This window comes from Pelmatolapia mariae, linkage group LG12 (assembly GCF_036321145.2).
Source record: "Pelmatolapia mariae isolate MD_Pm_ZW linkage group LG12, Pm_UMD_F_2, whole genome shotgun sequence".
NCBI lineage: Eukaryota > Metazoa > Chordata > Actinopteri > Cichliformes > Cichlidae > Pelmatolapia > Pelmatolapia mariae.
The window spans coordinates 5220350-5245376 of NC_086237.1; the positions used below are offsets into that span (position 1 = coordinate 5220350).

At 39.9% G+C, this 25027-nt stretch overlaps 1 protein-coding gene and 3 long non-coding RNA genes across 6 annotated transcripts in view; 3 read left to right on the forward strand and 1 right to left on the reverse strand.

Moving 5' to 3' along the window:
• arid3c (AT rich interactive domain 3C (BRIGHT-like)) overlaps positions 1 to 25027 on the reverse strand; it is a 67371-nt gene that overhangs the window by 24459 nt on the left and 17885 nt on the right. Inside the window, exon 3 of the mRNA XM_063490322.1 lies at positions 20806 to 20878. Within this exon, the coding sequence (XP_063346392.1) occupies positions 20806 to 20878 (73 nt within the window). The remainder of the gene's footprint in view (positions 1 to 20805; positions 20879 to 25027) is intronic.
• On the forward strand, positions 977 to 2497 carry LOC134639539 (uncharacterized). 2 transcript variants are annotated; one of them, XR_010095363.1, is made up of 4 exons: positions 977 to 1028; positions 1724 to 1849; positions 1933 to 2095; positions 2215 to 2497. It is a non-coding gene; the product is annotated as an uncharacterized LOC134639539 (long non-coding RNA). The 2 variants fall into 2 exon arrangements; XR_010573905.1 differs by lacking the exon at positions 977 to 1028 and having other exon boundaries at positions 1533 to 1849.
• Positions 5875 to 7723, forward strand: LOC134638539 (uncharacterized). Its single transcript, XR_010095264.1, has 3 exons — positions 5875 to 5966; positions 7488 to 7558; positions 7661 to 7723. It is a non-coding gene; the product is annotated as an uncharacterized LOC134638539 (long non-coding RNA).
• LOC134639238 (uncharacterized) lies at positions 9568 to 11385 on the forward strand. 2 transcript variants are annotated; one of them, XR_010095318.1, is made up of 4 exons: positions 9568 to 9626; positions 9933 to 10091; positions 10170 to 10226; positions 11053 to 11385. It is a non-coding gene; the product is annotated as an uncharacterized LOC134639238 (long non-coding RNA). The 2 variants fall into 2 exon arrangements; XR_010095319.1 differs by having other exon boundaries at positions 10173 to 10226.

A 25027-nucleotide genomic window follows, 5' to 3' on the forward strand; every position in this document is an offset into this window, starting at 1 on the left:
GCAAGAATTTCAGTCTCTAGATGTGCAAAGCTGGTAGAGACATACCCTAAAAGACTGGCAGCTGTAATTGCAGCAAAAGGTGGTTCTACAAAGTATTGACTCAGGGGGCTGAATAATTACGCACACCCCACTTTTCAGTTATTTATTTGTAGAAAATGTTTGGAATCATGTATGATTTTCGTTCCACTTCTTACGTGTACACTGCTTTGTATTGGTCTTTCACGTGGAATTCCAATAAAATTGATTCATGTTTGTGGCTGTCATGTGACAAAATGTGGGAAAGTTCAAGGGGGCCGAATACTTTTGCAAGCCACTGTATACCCCAGGATAGGAGGTTGATTTATTCCAACTGATTGTGCAGTCTGAGATTTTGGAGAAATGACTGATTACATTGAAGCGTTGCTGCAGTGAGTTATGTGATTCTTGTAGATCCAAAGGAATCAAAACATTTGGGGCAAGTAGTTTGAGACAAAGATCACCTTTGTCTGACAGAGCATCTGCTCACCCGTGTGTGTGTGTGTGTGTGTGTGTGTGTGTGCGTGCGTCTATGTGGTATGGATGGACATTTGACCTGACGCTGTACCTGGGCTACAGGGACATTTCGACTTTTTGCTGTGTATTGTGTCCCCCTAAAACATGAATTGTAAATGCATTTTTAAGTGTCTAAATAATAATTTTTTCTACTTCTTATGAGGTCATTATTTATCTTTTGACCTGTATTTGCTTAAACTGTAGTGTAAATTCATTTATTAAACTATAATTAAAAGATTTTCTGATTTTCTTAAAAGTCCACCTATACCACTCACCTGATTTTTGTGTATTCCAGTTTATTGCACAGCGACGTTTCGAGTTAGAGTGGATGTGTGTAAGTACTACAATTTAATACACATTTTCAATACACACGGCCGGAAGTCATTGTGATTGGTAGGCTATATATATAGGCGGTACCTACCGGAAACGATTTCGCGCGCGTGCCCTTTAACAAGTACATGTCGACGGCAATACGAAGACTGATTAAAAGCACAAAGGTAAGCCTTTTTTAATGTAAAATGCACCATGACTTTAATACTATATGAAATTATAGGTGCACAGGCTTATATTAAACTGCTTTAATATATGCTTTATGGACTGTTAGCTAGTTTTTGAAGAAGTAAAACTGCCTCAGCGTTTGTCATTGAGTAAATAAAATAGGGCTGATGACTAACCGCGTCAACGCGATAAAGCAGGCTAACCCGTGTTAGGATTTACTCGGTGTTAAAGCATTAATGTGGCTTAAACGTGTTAATGCCGACATCGCGACTAACGTGATTAACAATTAAACCAGCGCAGTCTGAGTCAAAATCCCTGATGTCGCTGTCATCTAATTTCGGGCAGTTTGTCCAATGTCTGTCCATTCTGCTAACAGCCCTAAAATAAAAGCAAGGGGTATAAGTGTATTTAATCGTGTATTTATTTATATGCCTGAAGAAAAAACTTCTTACAGTTTTGATGCCTAAGCTTTCTCAGTACTTGTATCACTCTCTGCAGTCGCCATTGCAGAAATGTCACATGTCGCCATTTTGAGAACTAGGCCTTTAACATTTTAAAAGAAGGCATAAATTAGGACTATGAATAAGTCAGCTGTGTTTATGCTGTAAACTACACTACTGCTAGTTCTACTACTACTGATGATGATGACAATGATGACGATAATCGTAATACTTTATATGCTTTGGTAATACAGGCAATCAAAACGTACAGGAGAACATGCGAAGGAGACGCATTCCTCCACGGGAGGATGCAGTCTGTCATGTTTCTGCTGGAAGGGACAAACTGGGACTTGATATCCACTACATAAATGCCTTCAAAGGTAAGTTGGTCTTTAGTTTGGATTAGATTTGGAGTTTGTCACTTTGTCTTTTGTCACTCACTTGGTATGCCTCTGCAATTCAGGTCGGGGCATTTTCACGACTGTTCCATTCCAAAAAGGAGACTTCCTTTTGGAATACAGAGGTAAACTCATAACAAAAGACGAATGTGAGCGGAGACACAGAGTTTATCATGACAGCCTGAAGGTGTTCATGTTTGAATTCAAGTTTGATGGAAAACTCTGGTGGTGCGTATTATATCAGTGTAGTTTGATTAAGATTAAATTACACTTTGCTTTTGATTTATGAAAAAAAAGCTTCCTAACAAAAACTAGTTAAGCTAATACTTTTTTGCCTAACCCCACAGTGTGGATGCATCTCAAGAAGATGGGTCATTAGGCAGACTTGTCAACGACAACCACATCAGTCCAAGTGCTAAGATGAAAATATTAAATATCAATGGAAAGCCCCATCTATGCTTATTTGCAAGCAGAGACATAAGTCCAGGCGAAGAAATAGACTATAATTATGGTGACTCGGATTGGCCCTGGAGATGCAAGGTATTTCTACAATTGTACTTTTTGGAACTGATAAATTGCATACCGTAAGCCATTTTTACATTTGTACCTACTCAAATTGGCTTAACGTGACTTAGGGTATCTAGTTTTCCATTGAAATTGAGTATCACCTACTGTGCCTGGGGTCACTATAGCAATGCAGCCGAGCATCCAGTGATATAAATGCCACAGCAAGCATGGATGTCAAGGTGACACAATGCCTGCTGCTCAGTCTATACTTTAGTGTTCAATTCAGGGATCATGCTGTTAATTTTGGTAGCCATTTCAAACATTTCAGAGTTTCAAAAATGATGGCTTGGATTTTCATGAAGGAGGCGCACTCAAAACTTATCGAGTGACACCATTGACCAGCCACCTGTTGGCATTCAGTCTGTCTATGTCAAATTTTCTGATCACTTTGGATCACTTGGAACCTTGGTGCAGTAGTTACTGAAAAACTACATGGTACTATAACCTACTGGAAAAACCGGGGTAGGTACTAATGGAAAACAGGCAATTGTGATTGCTGCCACATCAGAGCCCTCTAAAAGCACTAAAAAAATATCAGCAGGTATGCAGAAATAAAAAATGGCTTTCGGTTTCTAAATTTTAACAGTAATTGATGTTTAATGTGATTCTAACCTCTTTAGTTAGATTCAGTTTAAATTTTGTCCCTCGGGGATAAATGGGCCCTAGTGATAGTTCGTTGCTGCTACAGGTGATTGTTTTACTCCTTTAGCAATGGCTTAAAAAAGATTAAAGAAATCACACAGACTATTTTTCTCTATATTCTCTATACATGACAGTGAATATTTTAAAGACATTAGCTTGAAACTTATCATTCTCATAGAGTTTCTTTAATGTTTCAAAAACCTCTTCAAAAATGCACTGTATTTTCATTTTCTATCTGTTACACACGAAGACTGAGACAAGCCAGATTCAGAAGACTGTGAGCTGCCTAAAGCCACAACCAAACTGCATTCCAAACAATGACCTGGACCTGAAACATCCAGAGCCTGAAAGGGTAAATATAATCCAGTGTACCACTTAATGAACTAATAATTTAATCTATCATCATTCTTTATGGATGCTGTGTGTGTGTGTGTGTGTTTGGCAGTCACCTGGGTGTAATGTGATTTACATGGACCGTGGCTTGTAGGTCCTTTTCATTGTTTCAAAGTGCAAGTCTGGATAGCATCTGAGTGTGTGTGTGTGTTAACCACCCAAATGTGACTTAGGAGGACCACACTGTTATTGGGGGACTCCGTCAAAGTTTGCTTCATGGTGACATCACTCTGGTTTTAGGAGGGGTCTTCTCTTATTTTTTTGACAGTTTCACTTACAGCATGCAGAACTGACTGCATGTGCTTTGTTTCTATGTTGAAATGGTTTGAAACTCAGGCTTGAACATTAAGATAGATAGTACTATACAACTTAACTTGTTTTAGGCACTTTTTACTGCTGTAGTGCATGGGTTCTCTCTGGCTGTGTACTCTGGCTTCTTCCCACAGTCCAAAGATGTAGCTTATGGGGTTAGGTTAACTGGTGATTCAAAACTGCCCTTTGGTGTGAATGCAAATGCTTCTCCTTCCATGTTAGACTGGTGATCTGTCCAGGTTGTACTGCCCTATGGTAGCTGGTAAAGGCCCCAAACCTGCTACCCCACAATCCTGATAAGGATAAGTGGAAGAGGATGGATGATTGCAAAGGAATCAGTTGTTAATTATTGTAGCCAGTATTTTTTCAGAAGAAAACACTTGAGTGGAAAGGTCCCCCCACACATGCAAATTAAAAACAGAAGCACAGGCCTGCCCAGTACTGTTGCAAGAAGAGCACTTGGCCTAATCTTTGTGCCATCTTTTCTTTGTTGCAGGATCATGATGAAGAAATGCCTCAGCAAGGCTCAGAAGCCATGCATTCTTCTTCAGCGCAAGATTCTGAAGAGGTAACATTGACCTAGGACAGATTTTAATGAATGTTTCTCATGCACGATGTGTCCCTTATGCTATTTGCCGATAGTGAAATGGTTTATTCATCCTCTTGAATGATGCATTTTTAGTAATTGTCAGATTACTGTTCTTTTGTCTTCATTTTCTATCTGTTACACACGAAGACTGAGACAAGCCAGATTCAGAAGACTGTGAGCTGCCTAAAGCCACAACCAAACTCCATTCCAAACAGTGATCTGGACCTGAAACATCCAGAGCCTGAAAGGGTAAATATAATCCAGTGTACCACTTAATGAACTAATAATTTAATCTATCATCATTCTTTATGGATGCTGTGTGTGTGTGTGTGTGTTTGGCAGTCACCTGGGTGTAATGTGATTTACATGGACTGTGGCTTGTAGGTCCTTTTCATTGTTTCAAAGTGCAAGTCTGGATAGCATCTGAGTGTGTGTGTGTGTGTGTGTGTGTGTGTTAACCACCCAAATGTGACTTAGGAGGACCACACTGTTATTGGGGGACTCCGTCAAAGTTTGCTTCATGGTGACATCACTCTGGTTTTAGGAGGGGTCTTCTCTTATTTTTTGACAGTTTCACCTACAGCATGCAGAACTGACTGCATGTGCTTTGTTTCTATGTTGAAATGGTTTGAAACTCAGGCTTGAACATTAAGATAGATAGTACTATACAACTTCTTAACTTGTTTTAGGCACTTTTTACTGCTGTAGTGCATGGGTTCTCTCTGGCTGTGTACTCTGGCTTCTTCCCACAGTCCAAAGATGTAGCTTATGGGGTTAGGTTAACTGGTGATTCAAAACTGCCCTTTGGTGTGAATGCAAATGCCTGTCCTTCCATGTTAGACTGGTGATCTGTCCAGGTTGTACTGCCCTATGGTAGCTGGTATAGGCCCCAAACCTGCTACCCCACAATCCTGATAAGGATAAGTGGAAGAGGATGGATGATTGCAAAGGAATCAGTTGTTAATTGGAGTGAGAGGCTGTCGCAGGGTATCACACTGACAGACTCTACCACACTCACACCTATGGGCAATTTAGAATTACCAGTCCAGCTAACCCCACTAACTGCATGTCTTTGGGCGGAATCTGTAGTTGCCAGATACAACTCAGGTGAGAGGCACTGTACACCCATCATATTTGGAATAGGTTCCAGCCGCAAGGATAATCAAATAAGGAAGGATTGGTTTTTTTAATTTTGTTTTTGGTTTTTTGTTTTTTACTCTGACCCACTCCACACAGATAAGAATGCATGTGCCGTTTTTAAGAAGTTGCAGTGTTTTAACTCAATTAACTATTCTAGATAACAACAAAGTGAAAGAATCAATTCCCCTAATCCCAGTAAAATGGTTCCAGTAGAAAAAAGTGAAGAGGTTGATTGCCTTCAAATTTTATACTGGGATGAAGTGTATTAGTTGATATCTGCAACTGAATTGAAAACACCTCACCTTTCCAACTGTCCAAAACAAATAAATGTTGCAATATTTTGCTAACAGTGTCACAGTCATCGTCTGGTGTGCACAACAATATCATCTTTGGACAAGTGCATTCAGTGTGTGGGACCGGTTTCCTCCCTCAAGTGGCTTGGCTATAAGTGCAAAGGTGAGACACTTAGTGAATAGGTACAGTATATAGTAAAAAGCATTAATAGAGTTCAACAAGTTAAGACTAGCTGAAATGAACACTGCTCCCTTTTTAATCAGTGGGTGGTCACATCTAATTAAAGAAATGTAGTATTACCTCTTTGGTGCAGGACCTTGTAAAAATGGTATACTTGGGATTGTCCTCAATTCCCCATTCCATAACATAAACTGCTCAAAATAATAAAGGGAACACTTAAACAATGCGATGTAACTCCACAGACCACTTCTCAGCACCTATGCTTTCTGGCTGATGTTATGGTCACTTTTGAATGCTGGTGGTGATTTCATTTTAGTGGTAGCATGAGACAGAGTCTACAACCCACACAAGTGGCTCAGGTAGTGCAGCTCATCTAGTGTAGCACATCAATGTGAGCTGTGGCAAAACGGTTTGCTGTGTCTGTTAGTGTAGTGTCCAGAGCATGGAGGTGTTACCTGGATGTGGAGTAGGCCATAGGAGGGCAACAACCCAGCAGCAGGACCGCTACCTCCACCTTTGTGCAAGGAGGAACAAGACGAGCCTTGCAAAATGACCTCAAACAGGCCACAAATGTGCATCTGTCTGCTCAAATGGTCAGATGGCTTGAGGGTCCAGCGTCCACAGGTGGGGATTGAGCTTGCAGCCCAACACCATGCAGGACGTTTGACATTTGCCAGAAAACACAAAGTTTGGCAACTTCGGCACTGGCACCCTATGCTCCTCACAGCTGAAAGGAGGTTCAAACTGAGCACATGTGACAGTCTGGAGATGCCGTGGGGAACGTTCTGCTGTCTGCAACATCCTCCAGCATGATCATATTGGCAGTGGGTCAGTAATGGTGTGGGGTGGCATTTCTGTGCCTGCCAGAGAGCCTGACTGTCATTAGGTAACAAGATGAGATCCTCGGACACTTTGTGAGACCACATGCTAGTGCGTTTGGCCCTGGGGTCCACCTAATGCGAGATGACACTGGACCTCATGTGGCTGGAGTATGTCAGCAGTTCCTCCATGACAAAGGCATTGATGCTATGGACTGGCCCGCCTGTTCCCCAGACCTGAATCCAATTGAGCACATCTGGGACATCGCGTCTCACTCCATCCACCACAAACTGTCCAGGGGTTGGCGGATGCTTTAGTCTGGGTCTTGGAGGAGATCCTTCAGGAGACCGTCCGCCACCTCATCCCGAGCATGCCCAGGCATTGTAGGGAAGTCATACAGGCATCTGGAGGCCACACACATTCAACTACACACTTTCATGCCATTCAACTACCTGAAGAACAAAGTATTTAATAAGAATAATTCATTCATTCACATCTGGGATGTCCTTTTGGGGGGGGAGGGGGTTAGCAGTGTATGTGTAGTCATTAAAATATCCTTAAGCGTGAACAGTTTGTTTTTTGGGTTTTTTTCAGCATTTGACATTACTGCAATGCTTTGACAAAAAACTACTTCACTTAAATAGAACTGCAAAGCTAAATTAAGTCTATCAAAATGTGTTTCAGTTTGTTTAGGGGTCTGGCACAAATCCTGCCTTGCAAAATTGTCAAATCAGAATTGTCACCAGTCAACACAGGTGTGTATCCCATTCATATTTGGCTTGACTTTTTTTCAGTTTATTTTTTTTACCTGTCTAAAGTATTGATCAATTAAAATAACTTTTATTCTTACATTCCAGAAAGAAGAAATTTCTGAATATTCAGGGGAAGATGGATTGCCACATTCAGTTCTGGATCAAATATCAAGCAATGATGATGGCAACCACAGCATATCAGAAGAAGAATATGTGCCAGATTCAGAGTCATATGATGAAGATTCAGATGAAGACATCTCATTATTGCCAAGCACATCAAAAGGTCTGCTATGCCAAGATGACATCTCCAAAGCGCATGAACAATCAGATTCAACGAATTTAATCCACAACTTGACAAAGGACAAGCCAGAAGATAAAAGTGAGCTTTGCGAAACTGAATCAGAAAAAATGACTTTAAGTAAAAGAAATTACTGCTATTTTTGTGGCAAACCACAAGCTAAAATTTCCCGCCACCTGAAAACGCACAAAACAGCTCCTGATGTTGTGCATGCATTTTCCCTGCCTAGAGACTCAAACGAGCGTAAAAGCCTGTTAGAGAAATTGAGAAATAAGGGAAATTTTAAGCATAATGCTGCAGTGTTGCATGGTGGAGTGGGACCACTGAAAGTGAAGAGAAGACCCAAGATTAAAGCAGTAGAGGGAAAGTTTGCTCATTGCTTTTATTGTCAAGGGATGTATGTTCGCAAGGATCTTTGGAGACATGTCCGCAGATGTCCTAACAAACCAAAAGATGACACGGATAAAGAACCTGGAAGAACCAAAGTACTCGGCCTGGCTTTAACTCTGGAGTCTCAGTGTTATCCGCAGGTGTCAAGTGGAGTGTGGAAGGTTCTTGCTGTTATGAAACAAGATGAGATTGCCTCAGCTGTGCGAAATGACTTTACTGTTATTCAGTTTGCCCAGTCCCTCTACAATAAACATGGACAAGACCCTACTAAGTGTGATTATATACGACAGAAGCTTCGTGAAGCGGGACGTTTGTTGTTGTGTCTGCGTACAGAATTCTCAGTGCATAACATCGAAGAAGCTATTAAGCCTGCTAACTTCCAGAGAGTTGTGCAAGCAGTAAAGAAAGTTTCAGGTTTTGATGAAGAGACACTGTCATACAAAACTCCAAGCCTTGCGCTGAAACTGGGACATACACTGCATAAAATGTCTGACATTATCCATTGTCGTGCCCTCATGACAGAGGATGAAGCCCTAATCAAGTCCACTGATGCGTTCAAGAAGTTGTATGTCTCCAAATGGTCCGAGATGGTGTCTCACCGTGCCTTGAACACATTGAGTGAGGCAAAGTTTAACAAGCCATCAACATTGCCCTTTACAGAAGATGTTCGGATTCTCCATCACTACCTTCAAAAATCTGCAGAAAGTGCCTTTTGCAGCTTGGAGAACGAAGCCACAGCTCAGAATTATGCCGAACTTGCACAAGTTACACTCTCACAAATCATTGTGTTCAATCGAAGACGTTCTGGAGAGGTTTCAAAGATGCGCCTCAAAAGTTTTCTTGAAAGAGACAAAACGGCACTCCACACAGATGTTTCCATGGGGCTCTCAGAAATGGAACAGAGACTCTGTAACTATTTCTGTAGAATAGAAATAATGGGAAAAAGGGACAGAAATGTTCCAGTTCTGCTAACACCAAGCATGCTGGATGCTCTGTCACTACTGGTTAGTAGGAGGCCTGACTGTGGTATTTGTGCCACTAATATCTACCTCTTTGCAAGACCCCGATCAATGAGTCATTACAGAGGAATGGACTCCTTGCGTGTTCATGCACACCAGTGTGGAGCAAAGCACCCTGAGTATCTAAGATCGACACAGCTCAGAAAACATGTTGCCACACTCTCACAAGTCCTTAATTTGAAAAACAATGAACTTGATCAGGTTGCAGATTTCCTGGGTCATGATATCCGCGTTCACCGCGAATTCTACAGATTACCAGTTCCCACAACACAGCTGGCCAAGATTTCCAAACTGCTTTTAACTCTGGAAAAAGGACATCTTTCCCAGATCCAGGGGAAATCACTGGATGAGATCGAAATTGAAGGTTTGTATTGAAAGGAGCAAATATTAGGGCAGTAGTTGAATATTATGCTTTATCAACAGAATTAAAACCTAAAAGCACAGACCATTCTGTTAAATGTCCATGATTTAAGGTTCTTGAAGTCTGTTGTTTCATCACTTTGCAACATTTGGCAAACTGCAGAGTGGTGGCCTTAAATAGTAAAACTATGTACTGTGGAAAAAGTATAATTTCCAGTATTTGTTCTGTATTTTGTCATATCTCGTTGTTAATGTGAGGTTTTTGGGGGGTTTGTGTTTGTGTTGGGGTTTTTTTCCCACAATTTCTCAGATGAAATTGCATTAAGTGATGCTGAAACAAAGGACAGTGAGAGTGAATCAGATGATGATGACACAGCACTCACAATGTCGGCGTGTGGCACCAGTGAGCCTGTACATGCAGTAGCTGATTCCACAAACACAGCGCAGCTCCAAGACACTGTAGATTGTGGTAAGTTACCACTAGCTTGGTTTCTGTGGATAAAATGTTTGTTACAAATATTAAAACTTAATCAAATTGTGTAATCAGCAGATGAAGAACCACTCATAATGCCTGCAGCAAGTGAGACTGCTGCTCCCTCTGAAGGTAAGGGGTGCAGTTGGTTCTCTAAGCTTATGGACACGTTCTTTGTAATTGCGTTGCAATTCTGTCTCTCTACACCACCACAATGGATTTTAAAATCAAACAATATCCATATGTGTTAAAGTAGACTTCCTGCTTTAATTCTAGGGATTTGACGGAATCATCACATCACAGCCATTATGCATAGTCTATTATTCTCAGAAGCTCAAGGGTAATTGTATAACTGACAAACAATTTAATGACTGGGTGAGGCCTGTCTACAGACTACTTCATGTGACATACTATGGTGCTTGCATGATACATTCTCATTATCCAGTTAAGTAAGTAAAAAGGTTGATTCTGTTCATCTGAACGTAGTTTTTTCAGTGGGAGAAATGTTTCGTCACTTAGATGTTTGTGCTTTAAGGTTCTTGAATTGTTCATCATCTATTGTTTCATCACTTTGCAACATATGGCAAACTGCAGAGTGGTGGCAAAAAGTCACTTGGATGAGTGACAAAATGTTTCTCCCACTGAAAACGCTACATCCAGATTAACAGAATCAACGTTTTGGGATTTACTTACCTGGATGATTGAGCATGCATCAAGAGACTTTTATTCAACTTTTTATTCAGTCTTTTATTCACAGTGGAACACTAAATGTTGTCTCATTTTAGAAATTTGATACATTTTCAAAGAGAATTTTAGCTCGTTTTGATATTGATGGTACCAACACATTTCAGAAGTTAGGACAGGGTAGCATCCATTCTTTTTACAAGCAAATGATTTTTGGGGTTTTTTTTTGTTTGGTTTGTTTGTTTTAACTACTACTACTTTATATATCTTCCAGATAAAAATGCTGCTCAATCCCACAATTCCCGAAGAGCTCCCAAAAACATGTGGTCCAAGGCTGAGGTTGCTGCAGTGATGAGGCATTTTAAAGACCACATAAACGAAGGGAAACTGGCCACCAAAAATGAATGCAGTCATTGCAAATTGGTAGAAGATCCGATGTTGGCAGGAAGAACAGTTCAAAACATAAGAGATTTTGTAAGAAACAGAGGATTAACTGCAAAAAGGCAGAAAAAAATGAACTAAAATAACTGTTTAGCCAGATGTGGTTTTACATCTTGGTCAGATGGCCAAACTGTTGTTAAAACTGAGTTATTGTGCAGCAGGCTGCCTGATGTTCTGTTTAAAAAAAAAAGAAAAAAAAAAAAAGTTCTTGTTAATTACAGAAGTAGTTTGTATTTCATAATTTTTTTATTTAATTTATTTAGTTTTTTTGACAGGTTCTTATTTTAATATATTTTTTTGACAGGTTATATTTAAAATAAAAAAATATAAATGCATATTTTCTCCCCTTAATATTTACCTTTAAACTTCTATATTTTTATATTTCTGTGGTTAGCGTGGGCATTTTTGTCCATAGGGTTAGGGTTAGGGTTAGATTTCTTTTTTATTTATGGTTAAAATTAATGTTCAGATCCTAGAACACTAATAAAATGATGTCCCAGTAATCCTGTGTCCTGTCAGATGTGTATTCATGGTAATGATGAGCTATTTAATAATGACATCATTGTCCCTTTAAAGTCCCGATATTGGTTTTTTTGGACCTCATAAAACACATCGTTGTCAAGTGGACAATGTCTCCACAAAACACAATAGAGTCTGGTTGGTGTGTATCAGTGTATCTAGACTTCTATAGGGAGTGTATTAGGTCTGAAGTGACCCAAATTTTTTTCAGATTTTTTCGAACACTTTAACCTCGCTCCCTTGGCTCTAAGTCCTCTGGAAACGGTAGTCCCCGTAAACCACCGCCGGGCGGATTGACGTAGTATAGTCCCACCATACCATATAGACCCGTGTGTGTGTGTGTGTGTGTGTGTTGTGGCTAGGCCTGGGTCTGGGGCTTGCTGACCTTTGGCCCCTTTGGGAGATGGTTGAGTGGGGTGGGGGTTTCCCATCTGTACTGCTCCCTGCTAGGTGTTACTGCCCATCCCCAAAATGCAGGTTCCTGGTCCTGTGACTGGATGTTGATCAGCCTATGGGGGGCGTAGGCTGCCCACTGCCTCTGGTTCTCTGGGACTTGCTGTTCGGCCTTCAACTGAGCCTCTGGCTTCTGTCTGCAGGAACGGGCACACGGTTATCTTTGAGATGTGCGGCCTTGGGTCTTTAGTACTCTTGGGGCTGTGGACAGGAGCCAGCAAAGGGTCTTTGCTGGCTCCTTGGGGGCATTACTATGACTTCCCACCCTCATAAGTATATTTTGTGACACACACACACACACAAGATTTTTGATTTCTCTATCTGTTTTTATGTATGTTTTTTCTTACAGGGACGAGAGTTGGCGAGCAACTGAGTTTTTCTACTTGTGCTCGATGATTTAATTGTGTTGTCTGTCCTTTTTTATTTTTTTATTTTACCATGTTCTTTTTTCCCCTTTCCTGACTGTCAGCTTTGAAACTGTTGTGTCATACTTTTACTGTGAGTGTTATTAGAAATAATAATAATGGAAATGAATGAATAAAGAAGTAAAAGAAAAAGGAAAACATGAACAGTTATGAACAAACTCCTCCACTTGGGGCAAAATTGAGACCAAAACAAGACATTTCTTGTTTCTGTATGATTTTTTCCCCTTTTTTTCCTGTTTTTTTTTTTTTTACAAACACTCACTGGGACTCTGTCTGTACTTTACATGTTCAGGTCAAAAACACTTTACTTAGGAGGTGCTCATGGGGCGTTCTGGCCAAGATGCCCAAACCACCGCTAGCCTCCATCTCATTGTTTTAATCCCGACCCACAGCTTATGATGACAGGAACGTATGTCGACTTTCACTTCCAGTTCATGCGTAGTCCATAATTTTGCTGTTGAGAATCATGGTCTCAGACTTGGATGTGCTCGACATCACAGCTGGATGTAAGAACTGGATGAAGCCAAAAGGTGTTACTTTTGCATTAGATGTAATAGGACACACACCTTTCCACAAAGTTCAACCTTTGTCTCGTCAGTCCACAGAGTATTTCCCAACAGTTTGGGGGATCATCAAGATGTTTTCTGGCAAACCCGAGACACGCCTCTATGTTCATTTTGCTCAGCAGTGGTTTTCGTCTTGGAACTCATGCAGACCATAGTTGCCCAGTCTCTTTCTTATGGTGGAGTCATGAACACTATGGGCAGAAATCTGTGCCATCAGAAACTGAATTTGAATAAGTTAAATTTGAATTTGAATTGTAACTTGAATAAAAGCTTTTGAAAACTGAATTTGAATTAGTCTAATTTGAAATTGAATTTATGGTTTGAAAATGATCATCACTAAATTGAAATTGAATTTTATATATTGAAAATGAATTCATTTGCTTTGAAACTGCATTTTATCCTTTAAAAATTCAGCTCTCGAATAATTTCAGTTTCACTCTCACCATTCAGTTTCAGTTCTACAATTCAATTTCAGTTCCAAAATTCAGTTTTTTGGAACTTACTTCCGGTTCCGGTTCAAGAGTAAACGAGCACAGATTAATAGAACTACGTTTTACCAGCGGGCCGAAAGTGTTACTGACGGGAATCTACAGCGTCTTGAGCTGAATTAAGACTTCAGAAGTCATTCGTCATGTCGAATGACCAGCGGATAAACTCTCAGGTTGGTAATAAATGTATTACATGTATAAGAACAAGCGTCATGTTAACAAATGATAGCCGTACGGTAACTTTTATGCTTATTGTAGCTGTTAGCTAAAAACGCTAATTTAGCGTAGTTTGCCCTGAATTCAGCTTTGACAAACAAATATGATCGACTGTTTCTAGTAGAATTCCAAAGTTGTCATCTTGTACCCTCTCAGAGCCCTGTATGCTTGCAGAGACCCCTACAGTAGGGAAACAGGCAAAACGGTGTCCAAACCTTTGTATTTGAGCTTTATTTATGTCTTACACAGCATCCCAACTCTTTAGCTAACTTAATAACTTTAGCTAAAGTGAATAGTTAGTCTAATTTATTAGTGCAGCATTACTGGATCACCTCTGTTTGAAGTGATATGATATGATATACAACTATCACTGTGTTTAACTACCATAATAATTCTTAGGGTACTGAGTGGATGCTTAATTAGATTTTTTTTTTAAAACATACTGCTCCATTGCTATGTTTGACAGGCTGAAGTTGTCGGGTCACCTCCTAAATCGACCATCTTTTACAGGTGTTTTGTGCCAGAAATGGAGTGTCCACTGAAGACTGAAGATACTGAATCTCTACGCCTTGCCATTGATCCCTCTTGTGCCTTCATCTAGAGAAGAGACATCAACTTAACCACTCTCACATGCTCTGTACCTACATCACCTTCCCTGACAGTCGTAGCTTGGCTCATCTGAGGGTGAAATTATAAGAATGTGTTATTTTGCAAAGTGCTCTCTAGGGTTCCTAAATAAAATATGGCATTGAGGTCATTTCTTTTGAATTAATCCCTTCTTCTGAAATATAAGAACCTCTCCTGGTTTTAATGGCACTTTGGATTTCCTTACTTTCTGTTCCACTTCCAAACCCAAATATATGCTGACAAGCTGACACAGTAACATGGAAGAGGGAAAGAAGTTGGAAAGGACTACTACAAATAAACCTAATGCCTAACAATGAAAAATGTAAAATAAGAACAATAATAATAATAAAGGTAAAAGATGAAGCAACAGGTTTTTAGTTTTTAGTTTATTCCAAATGATCATCCAGATGTCTGTGACGTGATGACAAACACCATAATGGAAGGCCTTTGTCATCACATGCTTAAACTCATCATATATTTTTGCATATGCTGAACAGGCAGTCAGACATGCTGTAACTGTGGGGTAGAAAACAGCATGAACACCATACGGCAGGGGTCTCAAACTCCAGTCCTCGAGGGCATGGAAAAGTTGCATGACACCGGCCCTTGAGGACTGGAGTTTGAGACCCCTGTCATATGGAATATGACAGGTGTGGTTGAACTGCATGAAGACTCTGAAGTTTCTCTTCTCTTCTGGCAGGACAGGAATGTGGCCTTGTCCTGTGAGCCACCGTAAGGATGTACTTAGAGTAGAACTGGACTGTCACCGGCCTCAGGCTCTTCACCTTTTCAAAGACAAAGCAGTCATTTAGATAAAATATTAGATATTGTTTACCTGTAAATGCACAAAGAGAATTTAGAAATGTAATTATTGTCAAGAGTGAACAAGCACTGATAGTGTAATCTACAGCTGTGGCCAAACGTTTAGAGAATGAGAAGTGTTGTTTGTTTATTTACAAAGTTTGCTGTTTCAGTGATAGTTGTATATCATATTAAATCACTTCAAATAGAGGTGATCCAGTAATGCTGCACTAATAAATTAGACTAACTATTCACTTTAGCTAAAGTTATTAAGTTAGCTAAAGAGTTGGGATGCTGTGTAAGACATAAATAAAGCTCAAATACAAAGGTTTGGACACCGTTTTGCCTGTTTCCCTACTGTAGGGGTCTCTGCAAGCATACAGGGCTCTGACAGGGTACAAGATGACAACTTTGGAATTCTACTAGAAACAGTCGATCATATTTGTTTGTCAAAGCTGAATTCAGGGCAAACTACGCTAAATTAGCGTTTTTAGCTAACAGCTACAATAAGCATAAAAGTTACCGTACGGCTATCATTTGTTAACATGACGCTTGTTCTTATACACGTAATACATTTATTACCAACCTGAGAGTTTATCCGCTGGTCATTGACATGACGAATGACTTCTGAAGTCTTAATTCAGCTCAAGATGCTGTAGAATCCCGTCAGTAACACTGTCGGTCCGCTAGTAAAACGTAGTTCTATTAATCTGCGCTTGACCCGGAACCGGATGTAAGTTCCAAAAAACTGAATATTGGAACTGAAATTGAATTGTAGAACTGAAACTGAATGGTGAGAGTGAAACTGAAATTATTCGAGAGTTGAATTTTTAAAGGATAAAATGCAGTTTCAAAGCAAATCAATTCATTTTCAAAATATAAAATTCAATTTCAATTTAGTGATGATCATTTTCAAACCATAAATTCAATTTCAAATTAGACTAATTCAAATTCAGTTTTCAAAAGCATTTATTCAAGTTACAATTCAGATTCAATCTGAGCAATTCAAATTCAAATTTAACTTATTCAAATTCAGTTTCTGATGGCACAGATTTCTGCCCATAGAACACTGACCTTAGCTGAGGCAAGTGAGCCCTGTAGTTCTCTGGATGTTGGTCTTTTGTGAGTCGTCACTGCACTCTTGGAGTAATTTTGCTCAGTCAGCCACTCCTGGGAAGGTTCACCACTGTTGTGTGTTTTCGCCATGATGGGTCTCACCGTGGTTCACTGGAGTCCCACAGCTTTAGAAACAGCATTATAACATTTTCCAGACTGATAGATCTCAGTTACTTAGTTTCTGGTTGTTCCTAAACTTCTTGGATCACAGCATGATATCTGGATCTTTTGGTCTACTCCGCTTTGTCAGGCAGGTCCTGTTTAAGCCATTTCTTGACTGACAACAGGTGTGACAGTAATCAGGCCTGGGTGTGGCTAGAGAACTTGAACTCAGCTTTCCAAAGATGTGTGACTGTACACCACAGTTAATTTATGTTATAAAATTAATACATTAATATTTAAATTTGTTTGATTATCAGCAACATTTACGTGTGAAAAATATACTAAAAATAGGAAATCAGGAGGGGGGTAAACACTTTTTACACCACCATATCAAGAGTCATTGGAACTGGTCCAAAATCAAAGACAACTAAAACACGCTATGACAGTTCACAAAGTAACCTCTGGAACAAGTATTAATATGGGTGAGAATATTAAAGCAGCATGAAGCCATGTTTGACACTTTCCATTAATATGGTTAACAAGGCTGTCTGAGTGACATTTATTTGTCAGTACACAATGACAATGTTGTTTTCAAGAAATACTGACTGGGACATTTGAAGCAGTCCACTGTGATCAAAGTTGTCACAAACAAGCAGTGCAAACAAGCTGCTGCTGATCTGCTCTGCACTGACAATATCTCCCTACACTAAGTCGAAAATCAATTCTAATTGAACGCTCCACAACAATCCATACTATCACTAAGCCCAAGTGACCAGCCAACTACATCATTACTCCATCTAAGGCTGCTCTGCAGCTGTCTCAGCATACAACCGGACTCTGATCAAAGAGGACCTTTGCTTAAGGAAGACTATAATTATAGTTTTATACTTTTTGTTCTGTAGTAATTTATTTACTATAATGATTACAGGAAACCAAACAGCAGAATCCACTGTGGTCAAACTGAGAAATAATGAAGCTGATTTAATTCACAACACATAAAAATAGACCATTATGTCCTAGAATGGAATATGTATGAACTCAACAAAATATCTATTTTTCCATTGTCGCATTGTTAGGTAAGCAGCACATAAGAGCACATAAATACCTACATGTGCATTGTGTTTATAATAATAAACACAAGGTACGCTAACCCTGTGTTTCTAAAATTTACAGTCATTGTAACTGATTAAGCTTTTTATTCTCTGTTAGATGATGGACTTCCCTCCATGTATCGTCAGCTTGTTGTGGTGGAGGGGTTTATGTGGTCCCAGAGGCTCTGTCATTTGGGGCTTTTGCTCCCTGGTAGGGACTCTCAAGGCAAACTGGTTCTGGGTAAGGGGCCACACAAACAGCAGATGACCCCTTTGAAAGGAAGGAAATCAGGGGACCAGTCTACCCTGCATGGGACAGGGTTACGAGAGAGAGTGCTTGGCTGCCGGGCCAAAGAGGAGACATGGGTCCACCCTTCTGGAGGTCCACCAGCCACAGGAGCCACTGCCACAGAGACAGTGTATGACCAAGGACAGAAGCCCTGGCAGTCTGATCTCTGGCCATCGAGCTTGGTGAATGGGACATGGAACGTCACTTCTCTGGTGGGAAGGAGCCTGAGTTAATGCATGAGGTTGGCAGATACCAGCTAGATACAGTCAGGCTCACCTCAATTCACTGCTTGGATCTGGAACCAGACTCCTGGAGAGGAACTCTGGTTCGGTCTAAATTTGCCTTTGGTGAGATGCGGCAGGCTGGGGTGGGTATCCTTATATCCCCTTGGCTTGCTACATGTGCGCTGGGATTTTTACCAGTTGACAGGTTGTTTTCCTGCACCTTTGGGTTGGGGAATGGGCCCTGAGTGTCACTGACACGTACGTGCCAAACAACACATCAGCTCAGCCTTCTTGGACTTGCTGGTTGTTTGAGGGAGCTTCATGTGGTGATGACTTCGATGCTCATATGCACAATGCTAGTGAGACCTGAAGGGTTGTGACTGGGACCTTTGGCTGATGTAAACCTTGGTGGTTTTCTGTTATTGAACTGTGCAAATCACAGCTTGTCCATAACAAAAACCATGTTCGTACATAAGGATGGCCGTGGTAGCAGGATACCCTAGGTCACAAGTTGATCTACGGTCATATGTTCTGGACCCTCAAGTGAAGAGAGCAGCTGAGGTGGATGCTGGACAAGCCTGGCACACATAAATGTATAGTGAGGGTGTTCTGGGAGTGCCTGGCAGAGGCCCTCTGTCCACAAGATTTTGAAGTCCCACCACCAGCAGTACTTCACTTCGTTCCGAGGGAGGCTGAGGACACTGAATCCCAATGGACCATGTTCATTCATCAGGTGGCTGGTGCCCATCATAATGATAATCCCTATACTAGATTGTGGCAACCAGAGGTTAAGGTAACCATCAAGCTGAAGGAGGTGTTGTGGGGGACTGTAGGGCGTACTTCAGCTAAGGGGATCACCCTCCTCAGCCTCCAGAGGAAGGTCTATGCCATGGTGCCCAAAAGAAGAGTTTACTCATTAGTCAACCAATGGATCCAAGAGGCACAATGTGGAGACTGACACATGGATTGGGACAGCGTTTGCAGTGATGTGGAGCACTGCATGGGTCCATCATGGTAAAGAGAAAGCTGTGCATAAAAGCAAAGCTGTCAATTTACCAGTACATCGTCGTCCCCATACCCGCACCTATCCCCATGAACTGTGGGCATCAACTGAAAGAATTACAAGTTAATTTTTTTCCAAAGGGTGACTGGCCTCTCTCTTAAGGATAGGGCGAAGAGTTCAGTTATTTGAGAGGGGCTCAGAGTAGAGCCTCTACTTGTCCTCATCACAAGGAGCTAATTGAGGTAGTTTGGGCATCTGACTAGGATGCCTCCTGGGTGAGCTGTTGGGACATGTCCAACTGAAAAATAAAGAAATGTTTTATATTTTTCTGCTCATCATATTCTAGCAGATCGAAAGATCTTAACTACTGATTCTCTATGAAAGCGAAATAAGGATTTGATTTTTGTGGAATGCTACATCATTCTACATTTCTGTTATAGTGTTACTGTCTTTACTTGGCTAGATGATGAGTTTTAACCCAAACCATGAGCAAAAAGACTGCAGCTAAAGGTTATGAACAGGAGCATTTTTGCATCTGGCCTTATGCATGGGTATTTCTAAGTGCTTCACTTTCAGGAGAAATTAAAAGGGTCAAATTCAATTCAATTAAAATTCTCAGGCACACAATTTAATGAAATGTTATGAAACCTAACACTGAAAAACATCTTTGTGATACGTAGTTGTAAAGTTTCCTCCATCCATCGCTTTTGCCAGCAGAACTGTACTGAAGTAAAAGTTCATGCTAAATACTGCAATACAGCAAAATACACCACTAATGAAAAGTGATTAGACAGAGCTTTAACCACACTTATATCCATTAATGTAGATCATAATCTTGAGCTTATATAGTGTTCTGCGTTCTTCATGCAGCATTTTCTCCTCCCTGTTCATAAAGGATGGTCCAGTGTATCCTATGCTAAGGGAAGCAACAAAGGAAGCATTGAAGCTCCTTTCCTTAGTATTTGGAGAATTGGAACAGCTCTTATTATGGCAGTCACACAGATACTTCTGGGTCACGTCTCTCATGATGAACCTTTCTAGGTTCTATCAGGGTTCTCATCACTGTCACCAAGTGCTGAGCCACAGTCCTACAAAACCATTGCAGTCCTATTTGTAATGTTGACGGCACTGGTTTGAACTGGTGCTGTATAAATAAGTAACTGAATAAGTGAACTGAAATTAGTTTATGCTGATATTTAATTTTTTCAACCACATCAGCAGTTGCGTGTCTACCACATTAAAGCTACAGGCTGACATTTGCATTGTTTCGATCCTGCTCAGCACCACATAACACAACGTTAATAGGTGGAGGCATTTTCAGATGTTTCTGTGAGAACAGGTTTACCATCTTAGCTGCTAACACTACTGGTGACATTAGGAAACTTATGCAGAGAAATGGTTTAAAGGGCCTTGTCTGGATTAACATGACAAACCAAACATGATCTTTCTGAGGGATTTCATTTCCTATTTGGCTTTAAAAGTCATTTATCTGGAAAACAAAGTCCCAGTCTGTAATACACAGAATGACTTCTGCTATGAGTAAGTGGAACTATAACATTAGCACATTAGAGCTGTTTATAGACCCCCAAGTGTTTATGTGACTGTGAGGGCCACGTCTCCTAACCCAGGAAGCCACAACTGACATATCAAAGAATGTTCTACTTACCCCGTTTCTGCATGAACCTGAAAAGGTCATCGAGAAACTCTTTGCGTTTTTCATCATCATCCAGTTCGTATAACTGAAAAAAGAAAGAACAAAATTAGAAAATCATTTCTTCAACATTGATTAATCGTTTACAGATGATGATGCCTCCTGAACAGTGAGGACATCAAGAAATTCTGATTCTTCCTGAACACAGTGAGTGTATCTCATTGGTTTAACATGCACCATCAATAAAAAGAAGCCACTCCTGCACAAGAACAAGCTATTACTTATGGCCATAAACAACTTCCAGCTCTACATGTCCCAGATCTACACTAAACAATATGTCAGGTTTTTCTGTTCTGTTTAAATATATCTAACTTATTACAAAATACGGGCAGTTAGCACAAGCATACTAAGATAATGAGGCTGTATTTTTCCTGTGTGTTTCTATTATTTCTAATGTTTTGCCCTATTTATTTACTAAACTACTAAATTACTTTACTAAAAATATCATAAACATATTGTCCAGATTAATTTTTTAATGAATTAATTTTCATTAATTTTCCTTCTCTGTCACTGTTGCTCCTCTTTAGGCATAAACCATCATGTTTCCTAAACCAGTGGTTTTGTTGCCTAAACTGCTGCAGTGAAGAATGACATTTGAAACAGAAAAAAGATTCAAAATAGGAAAAAGAAATTCAGTGATTACACAGAATAAGGTGCTACATGAATCTGTATAATAGTTTACAGCACTGTGTGGTCATACTTCTTGCACTGCCAGGGATTTTGTGTGTTCGAGGATTCAAACAGAGATTCACAAGATTACAAAAAAAGGCAACTGACTTATTTAAGTTTGCAAAGATGTTTGACCTCTCATCTAAGAGACTGAGATATTTAACCCCTGGTGGGAGTTGTCCCCTGGAGGTGGTCTGTGGTCACCTGAGGTAAGGTGTAAAGGACTATGGAGGTTTTAGGAAAGGCCGTCCAAATAACTGAGTTCAGGTGTTCCAGTATTTCCACTGAACGAAGGACCAGAAGAGTCACGTGCATCAAAATAAAGAACTTTGTGCTTCAATAATGAATAAAATATGATTAGTAAATTCATTTGGCAAAGTCTTTTATTTAATTAGACATTAATCAGGTAATTCATTATTTAATAACTTAATTTGAAATAAAAACATCAATAATCATTTATTATGTATAAAATTAATTATTAATCCATTAATAATTACTTCAAATCAAAAATGTATTTCACAAAACAGAATTTAAAAGATTTGAAAGTCTTTAATTTTCCAGTCGTCATTTTCAAATCCATCTCTTTTTCCTGTTAGCCAGGGCTGGACTGGCCATCGGGCATACCGGGCACCGGGCAAATGCCCGGTCGCTCGTGATTTTTCGTTTTTATGGGCCGATGGGGTTTTATTTCTTTTCTTTTTTTAACAGTATAAATGAACGGTGGTGGATTGGTCAGTTGGTCATGATCGACTCCAGGGGCGGATCTAGAAGGGTGGCATGGGGTGGCAAGTGCCACCCTAAAATGATCCCTTGCCACCCCAAGTGCCACCCCAGTCTTGCATATGACAGTTTTGTTTATTAAAATAAGATAGCATTAACAGTTTGAGTGTAGTTACAGTCAACAGTGAATATAAATGCTAAAACTGAATATATTGCAGAGTGTTCCCCCCTCCACCATTAACAAATGGTTCAGCCCATAGCAGGACCGGCTTTTTTCTTGTTTTCAGTAGCAAGCGATGCTTATGATTGTGCCAGAGCACATTTTGAACAACACCATGGGAATTACGGATTTTACACAGGTGGTCGGTTGTTACACGCTGGAAATGGAAGGAAGGTGAGTGTTATTAACCCTCTGTGGTCCACAGACACGCTGCACCTCCAAATCACATGACTATGTTAAGCTGACATAACAAGCTGCAGCCACTCTGAGTCTCTATTTCAGCCAGGGGCGATTTTAGCCCATTTTCGGGGGTGCTGAAGCACCCCCAAAATGAATCAAACCACCCCCAAAGATTTCTTACTTTTTTTGGACAATATTTGCTGTCTGTGTGACACACTGCTAAAAATATAAAAACCATACAGTACTTGGTTGAGACATAACATTTTAACAACAAAAGTATAGATAACCCCCCCCTCTCCCAAAATGGTTTGTTCCAGCTCGCTCTCCGCTGCTCTGGCTCCGTTGCTGCCAGAGCGATGGTGGCTGAGACGCAGCGGAGCGGAGGTGTAAGTGCCTGGCTTAAAACAGGACATATTAGCTGCATTTAACCTTCAGTTACTTTTTATATAGTTAGGTAGGAGTCATAACATGTTTCTTTTTAGCTGAAAAACCTTACACCCAGGTAACCTGCAGTGTTGAAAACATGTTTTCCGATGATGTTTGCTACCCTACAATCCGTCCTGCTCTGTAGTAAAATCAGCGACATTTGACCGTCCTGTTGCTCCCATTGAAATGTATATAGCCAATTTAAAATCTAAAACTTAAAATTGTCCGTAGCCTACTGTTGTTACCACTGTCCTGTTTGAAATGGATACTAACTAGCTAACTGACTGGATGCCCATTAACCTTATAACTCCTGTTGTGTGTGTGTGTGTGTGTTTGTGTACAGAGAGACAGCCAGGTTCATAATGGATATAAGGAAGTTTTTTCAAAAAAGGAGCCACATTCAGGTAAAAGTGTAAAATCAAATGATCCGTCAATCAAAAATAATGTTGGATCAGTGTTTCAATATTTATATCTTTTATTAGATGTTCATGTGGTTTGGTTATTTGCCTTTTGGTTGAAAGTACACTGAGAGAGGACTTTTCGTTAGTGATCTTAATAAAAAAAAATTTCATATTAATGTAATTTTTTCATCTAATTGGATACAATCTATTTGTGTATGATTGTCAGTCCAAAGAGGGAGAGAGGAAAGAGGAGAATGTGAGGAGAAAGTACAAGGTCAGGAAGAACCAGGTAAGAAAACAGACAGGGAACAGTGACAGGCAAAACAGAAACTATTAAAATGACAAAGAGAAAAAACCTGATTTTACTCATACAATCTGGAAGTTGTGCTCTCCCTATATTAAAGCTGCTATACAGAATCTGCAAAACAAACTGGGTTGAAACATTTTTGACCGTCTTTAACAACATTCCAACATAACATTATCATTGATTGGGGAGATTAAAATTAATGATATATTTTTATGTGGTTCAGCCACAACTCTACTAAAACCTCAGCCAGTAATAGGTAGGCCAACTTTTGGACCGTCCAGTTGTCTGTATGACTGCCGCCGTACAGTATCAGAAAGTGCCAAACGGTGCACTGGTGGAGTGAGGAGCTGTAAAGAGAAGCAGATGCTCTGTTTATATTCTAAAAATGTTTTAAGCTAGCTTGTTTCAAAGATTCTGTACTGCAGCTTTAAATGTTTTCCAAAAGCACACATACACTTATCAGTGTTTCTCAAACTTTTTACAGTGTGTGCCACCTGATAAAAATGTCAAGCTCTCCCAAGTACCACTATGAAAGCATGAAACTCATAAATCTTACAACACAAAATTAGTATTATTAAATTAGTAAAATTAGTATCTGCAGTAAAGATTTTTATTTGTAATAATTTATTCTGTTTTGGGAGTGTTTTTTATGTATCTGTATTATATTATACATACACATTAAAAGTGAATCTCTGTCCAAATGCACTCAGTTTACTTCTTACTCACTATGAGCATCATTCATTATTCTCCCCCAGTAATTAAGATTAGGATATGTATTTTATTTTTTATTCCAATCGATTCTTCTTTTGCAGCATTTAAATAACCTTTATCAGATTTGATGGTTTTGTTACAGACTTTTCAAAAAAGTGTTTTGCTTTTCTTTCACAAATGTGGGGATTAAATTGTGTTAAAATGTACAAAACAGTGATGTCATGTTTTGAGACGAGGACCCAGGCACAGAGAGACTTGTTGAATTGAAGAATCTTATTATTTAAGAAAGAAATTTGCAGACTTGCACAGAGATGGTAAAATTATGATGACTGATAACGGAGATGAAGACAACAGACAATGAGGACAGGGAGGAACAGGGGTTTAAATGCACCAAGGAGACAGTCAGAGAGAACTCGGGACAACTGGAGACATTTAAGGATGCAGGGACTGACAGAGACAGGGAAGAAGTCTCATTGTGACGTGTAAAGTTTATCTTGCCTGGCTGGGCAGCTCTCTGGGTGCTCAGCACCCCAAAGCTCTGAT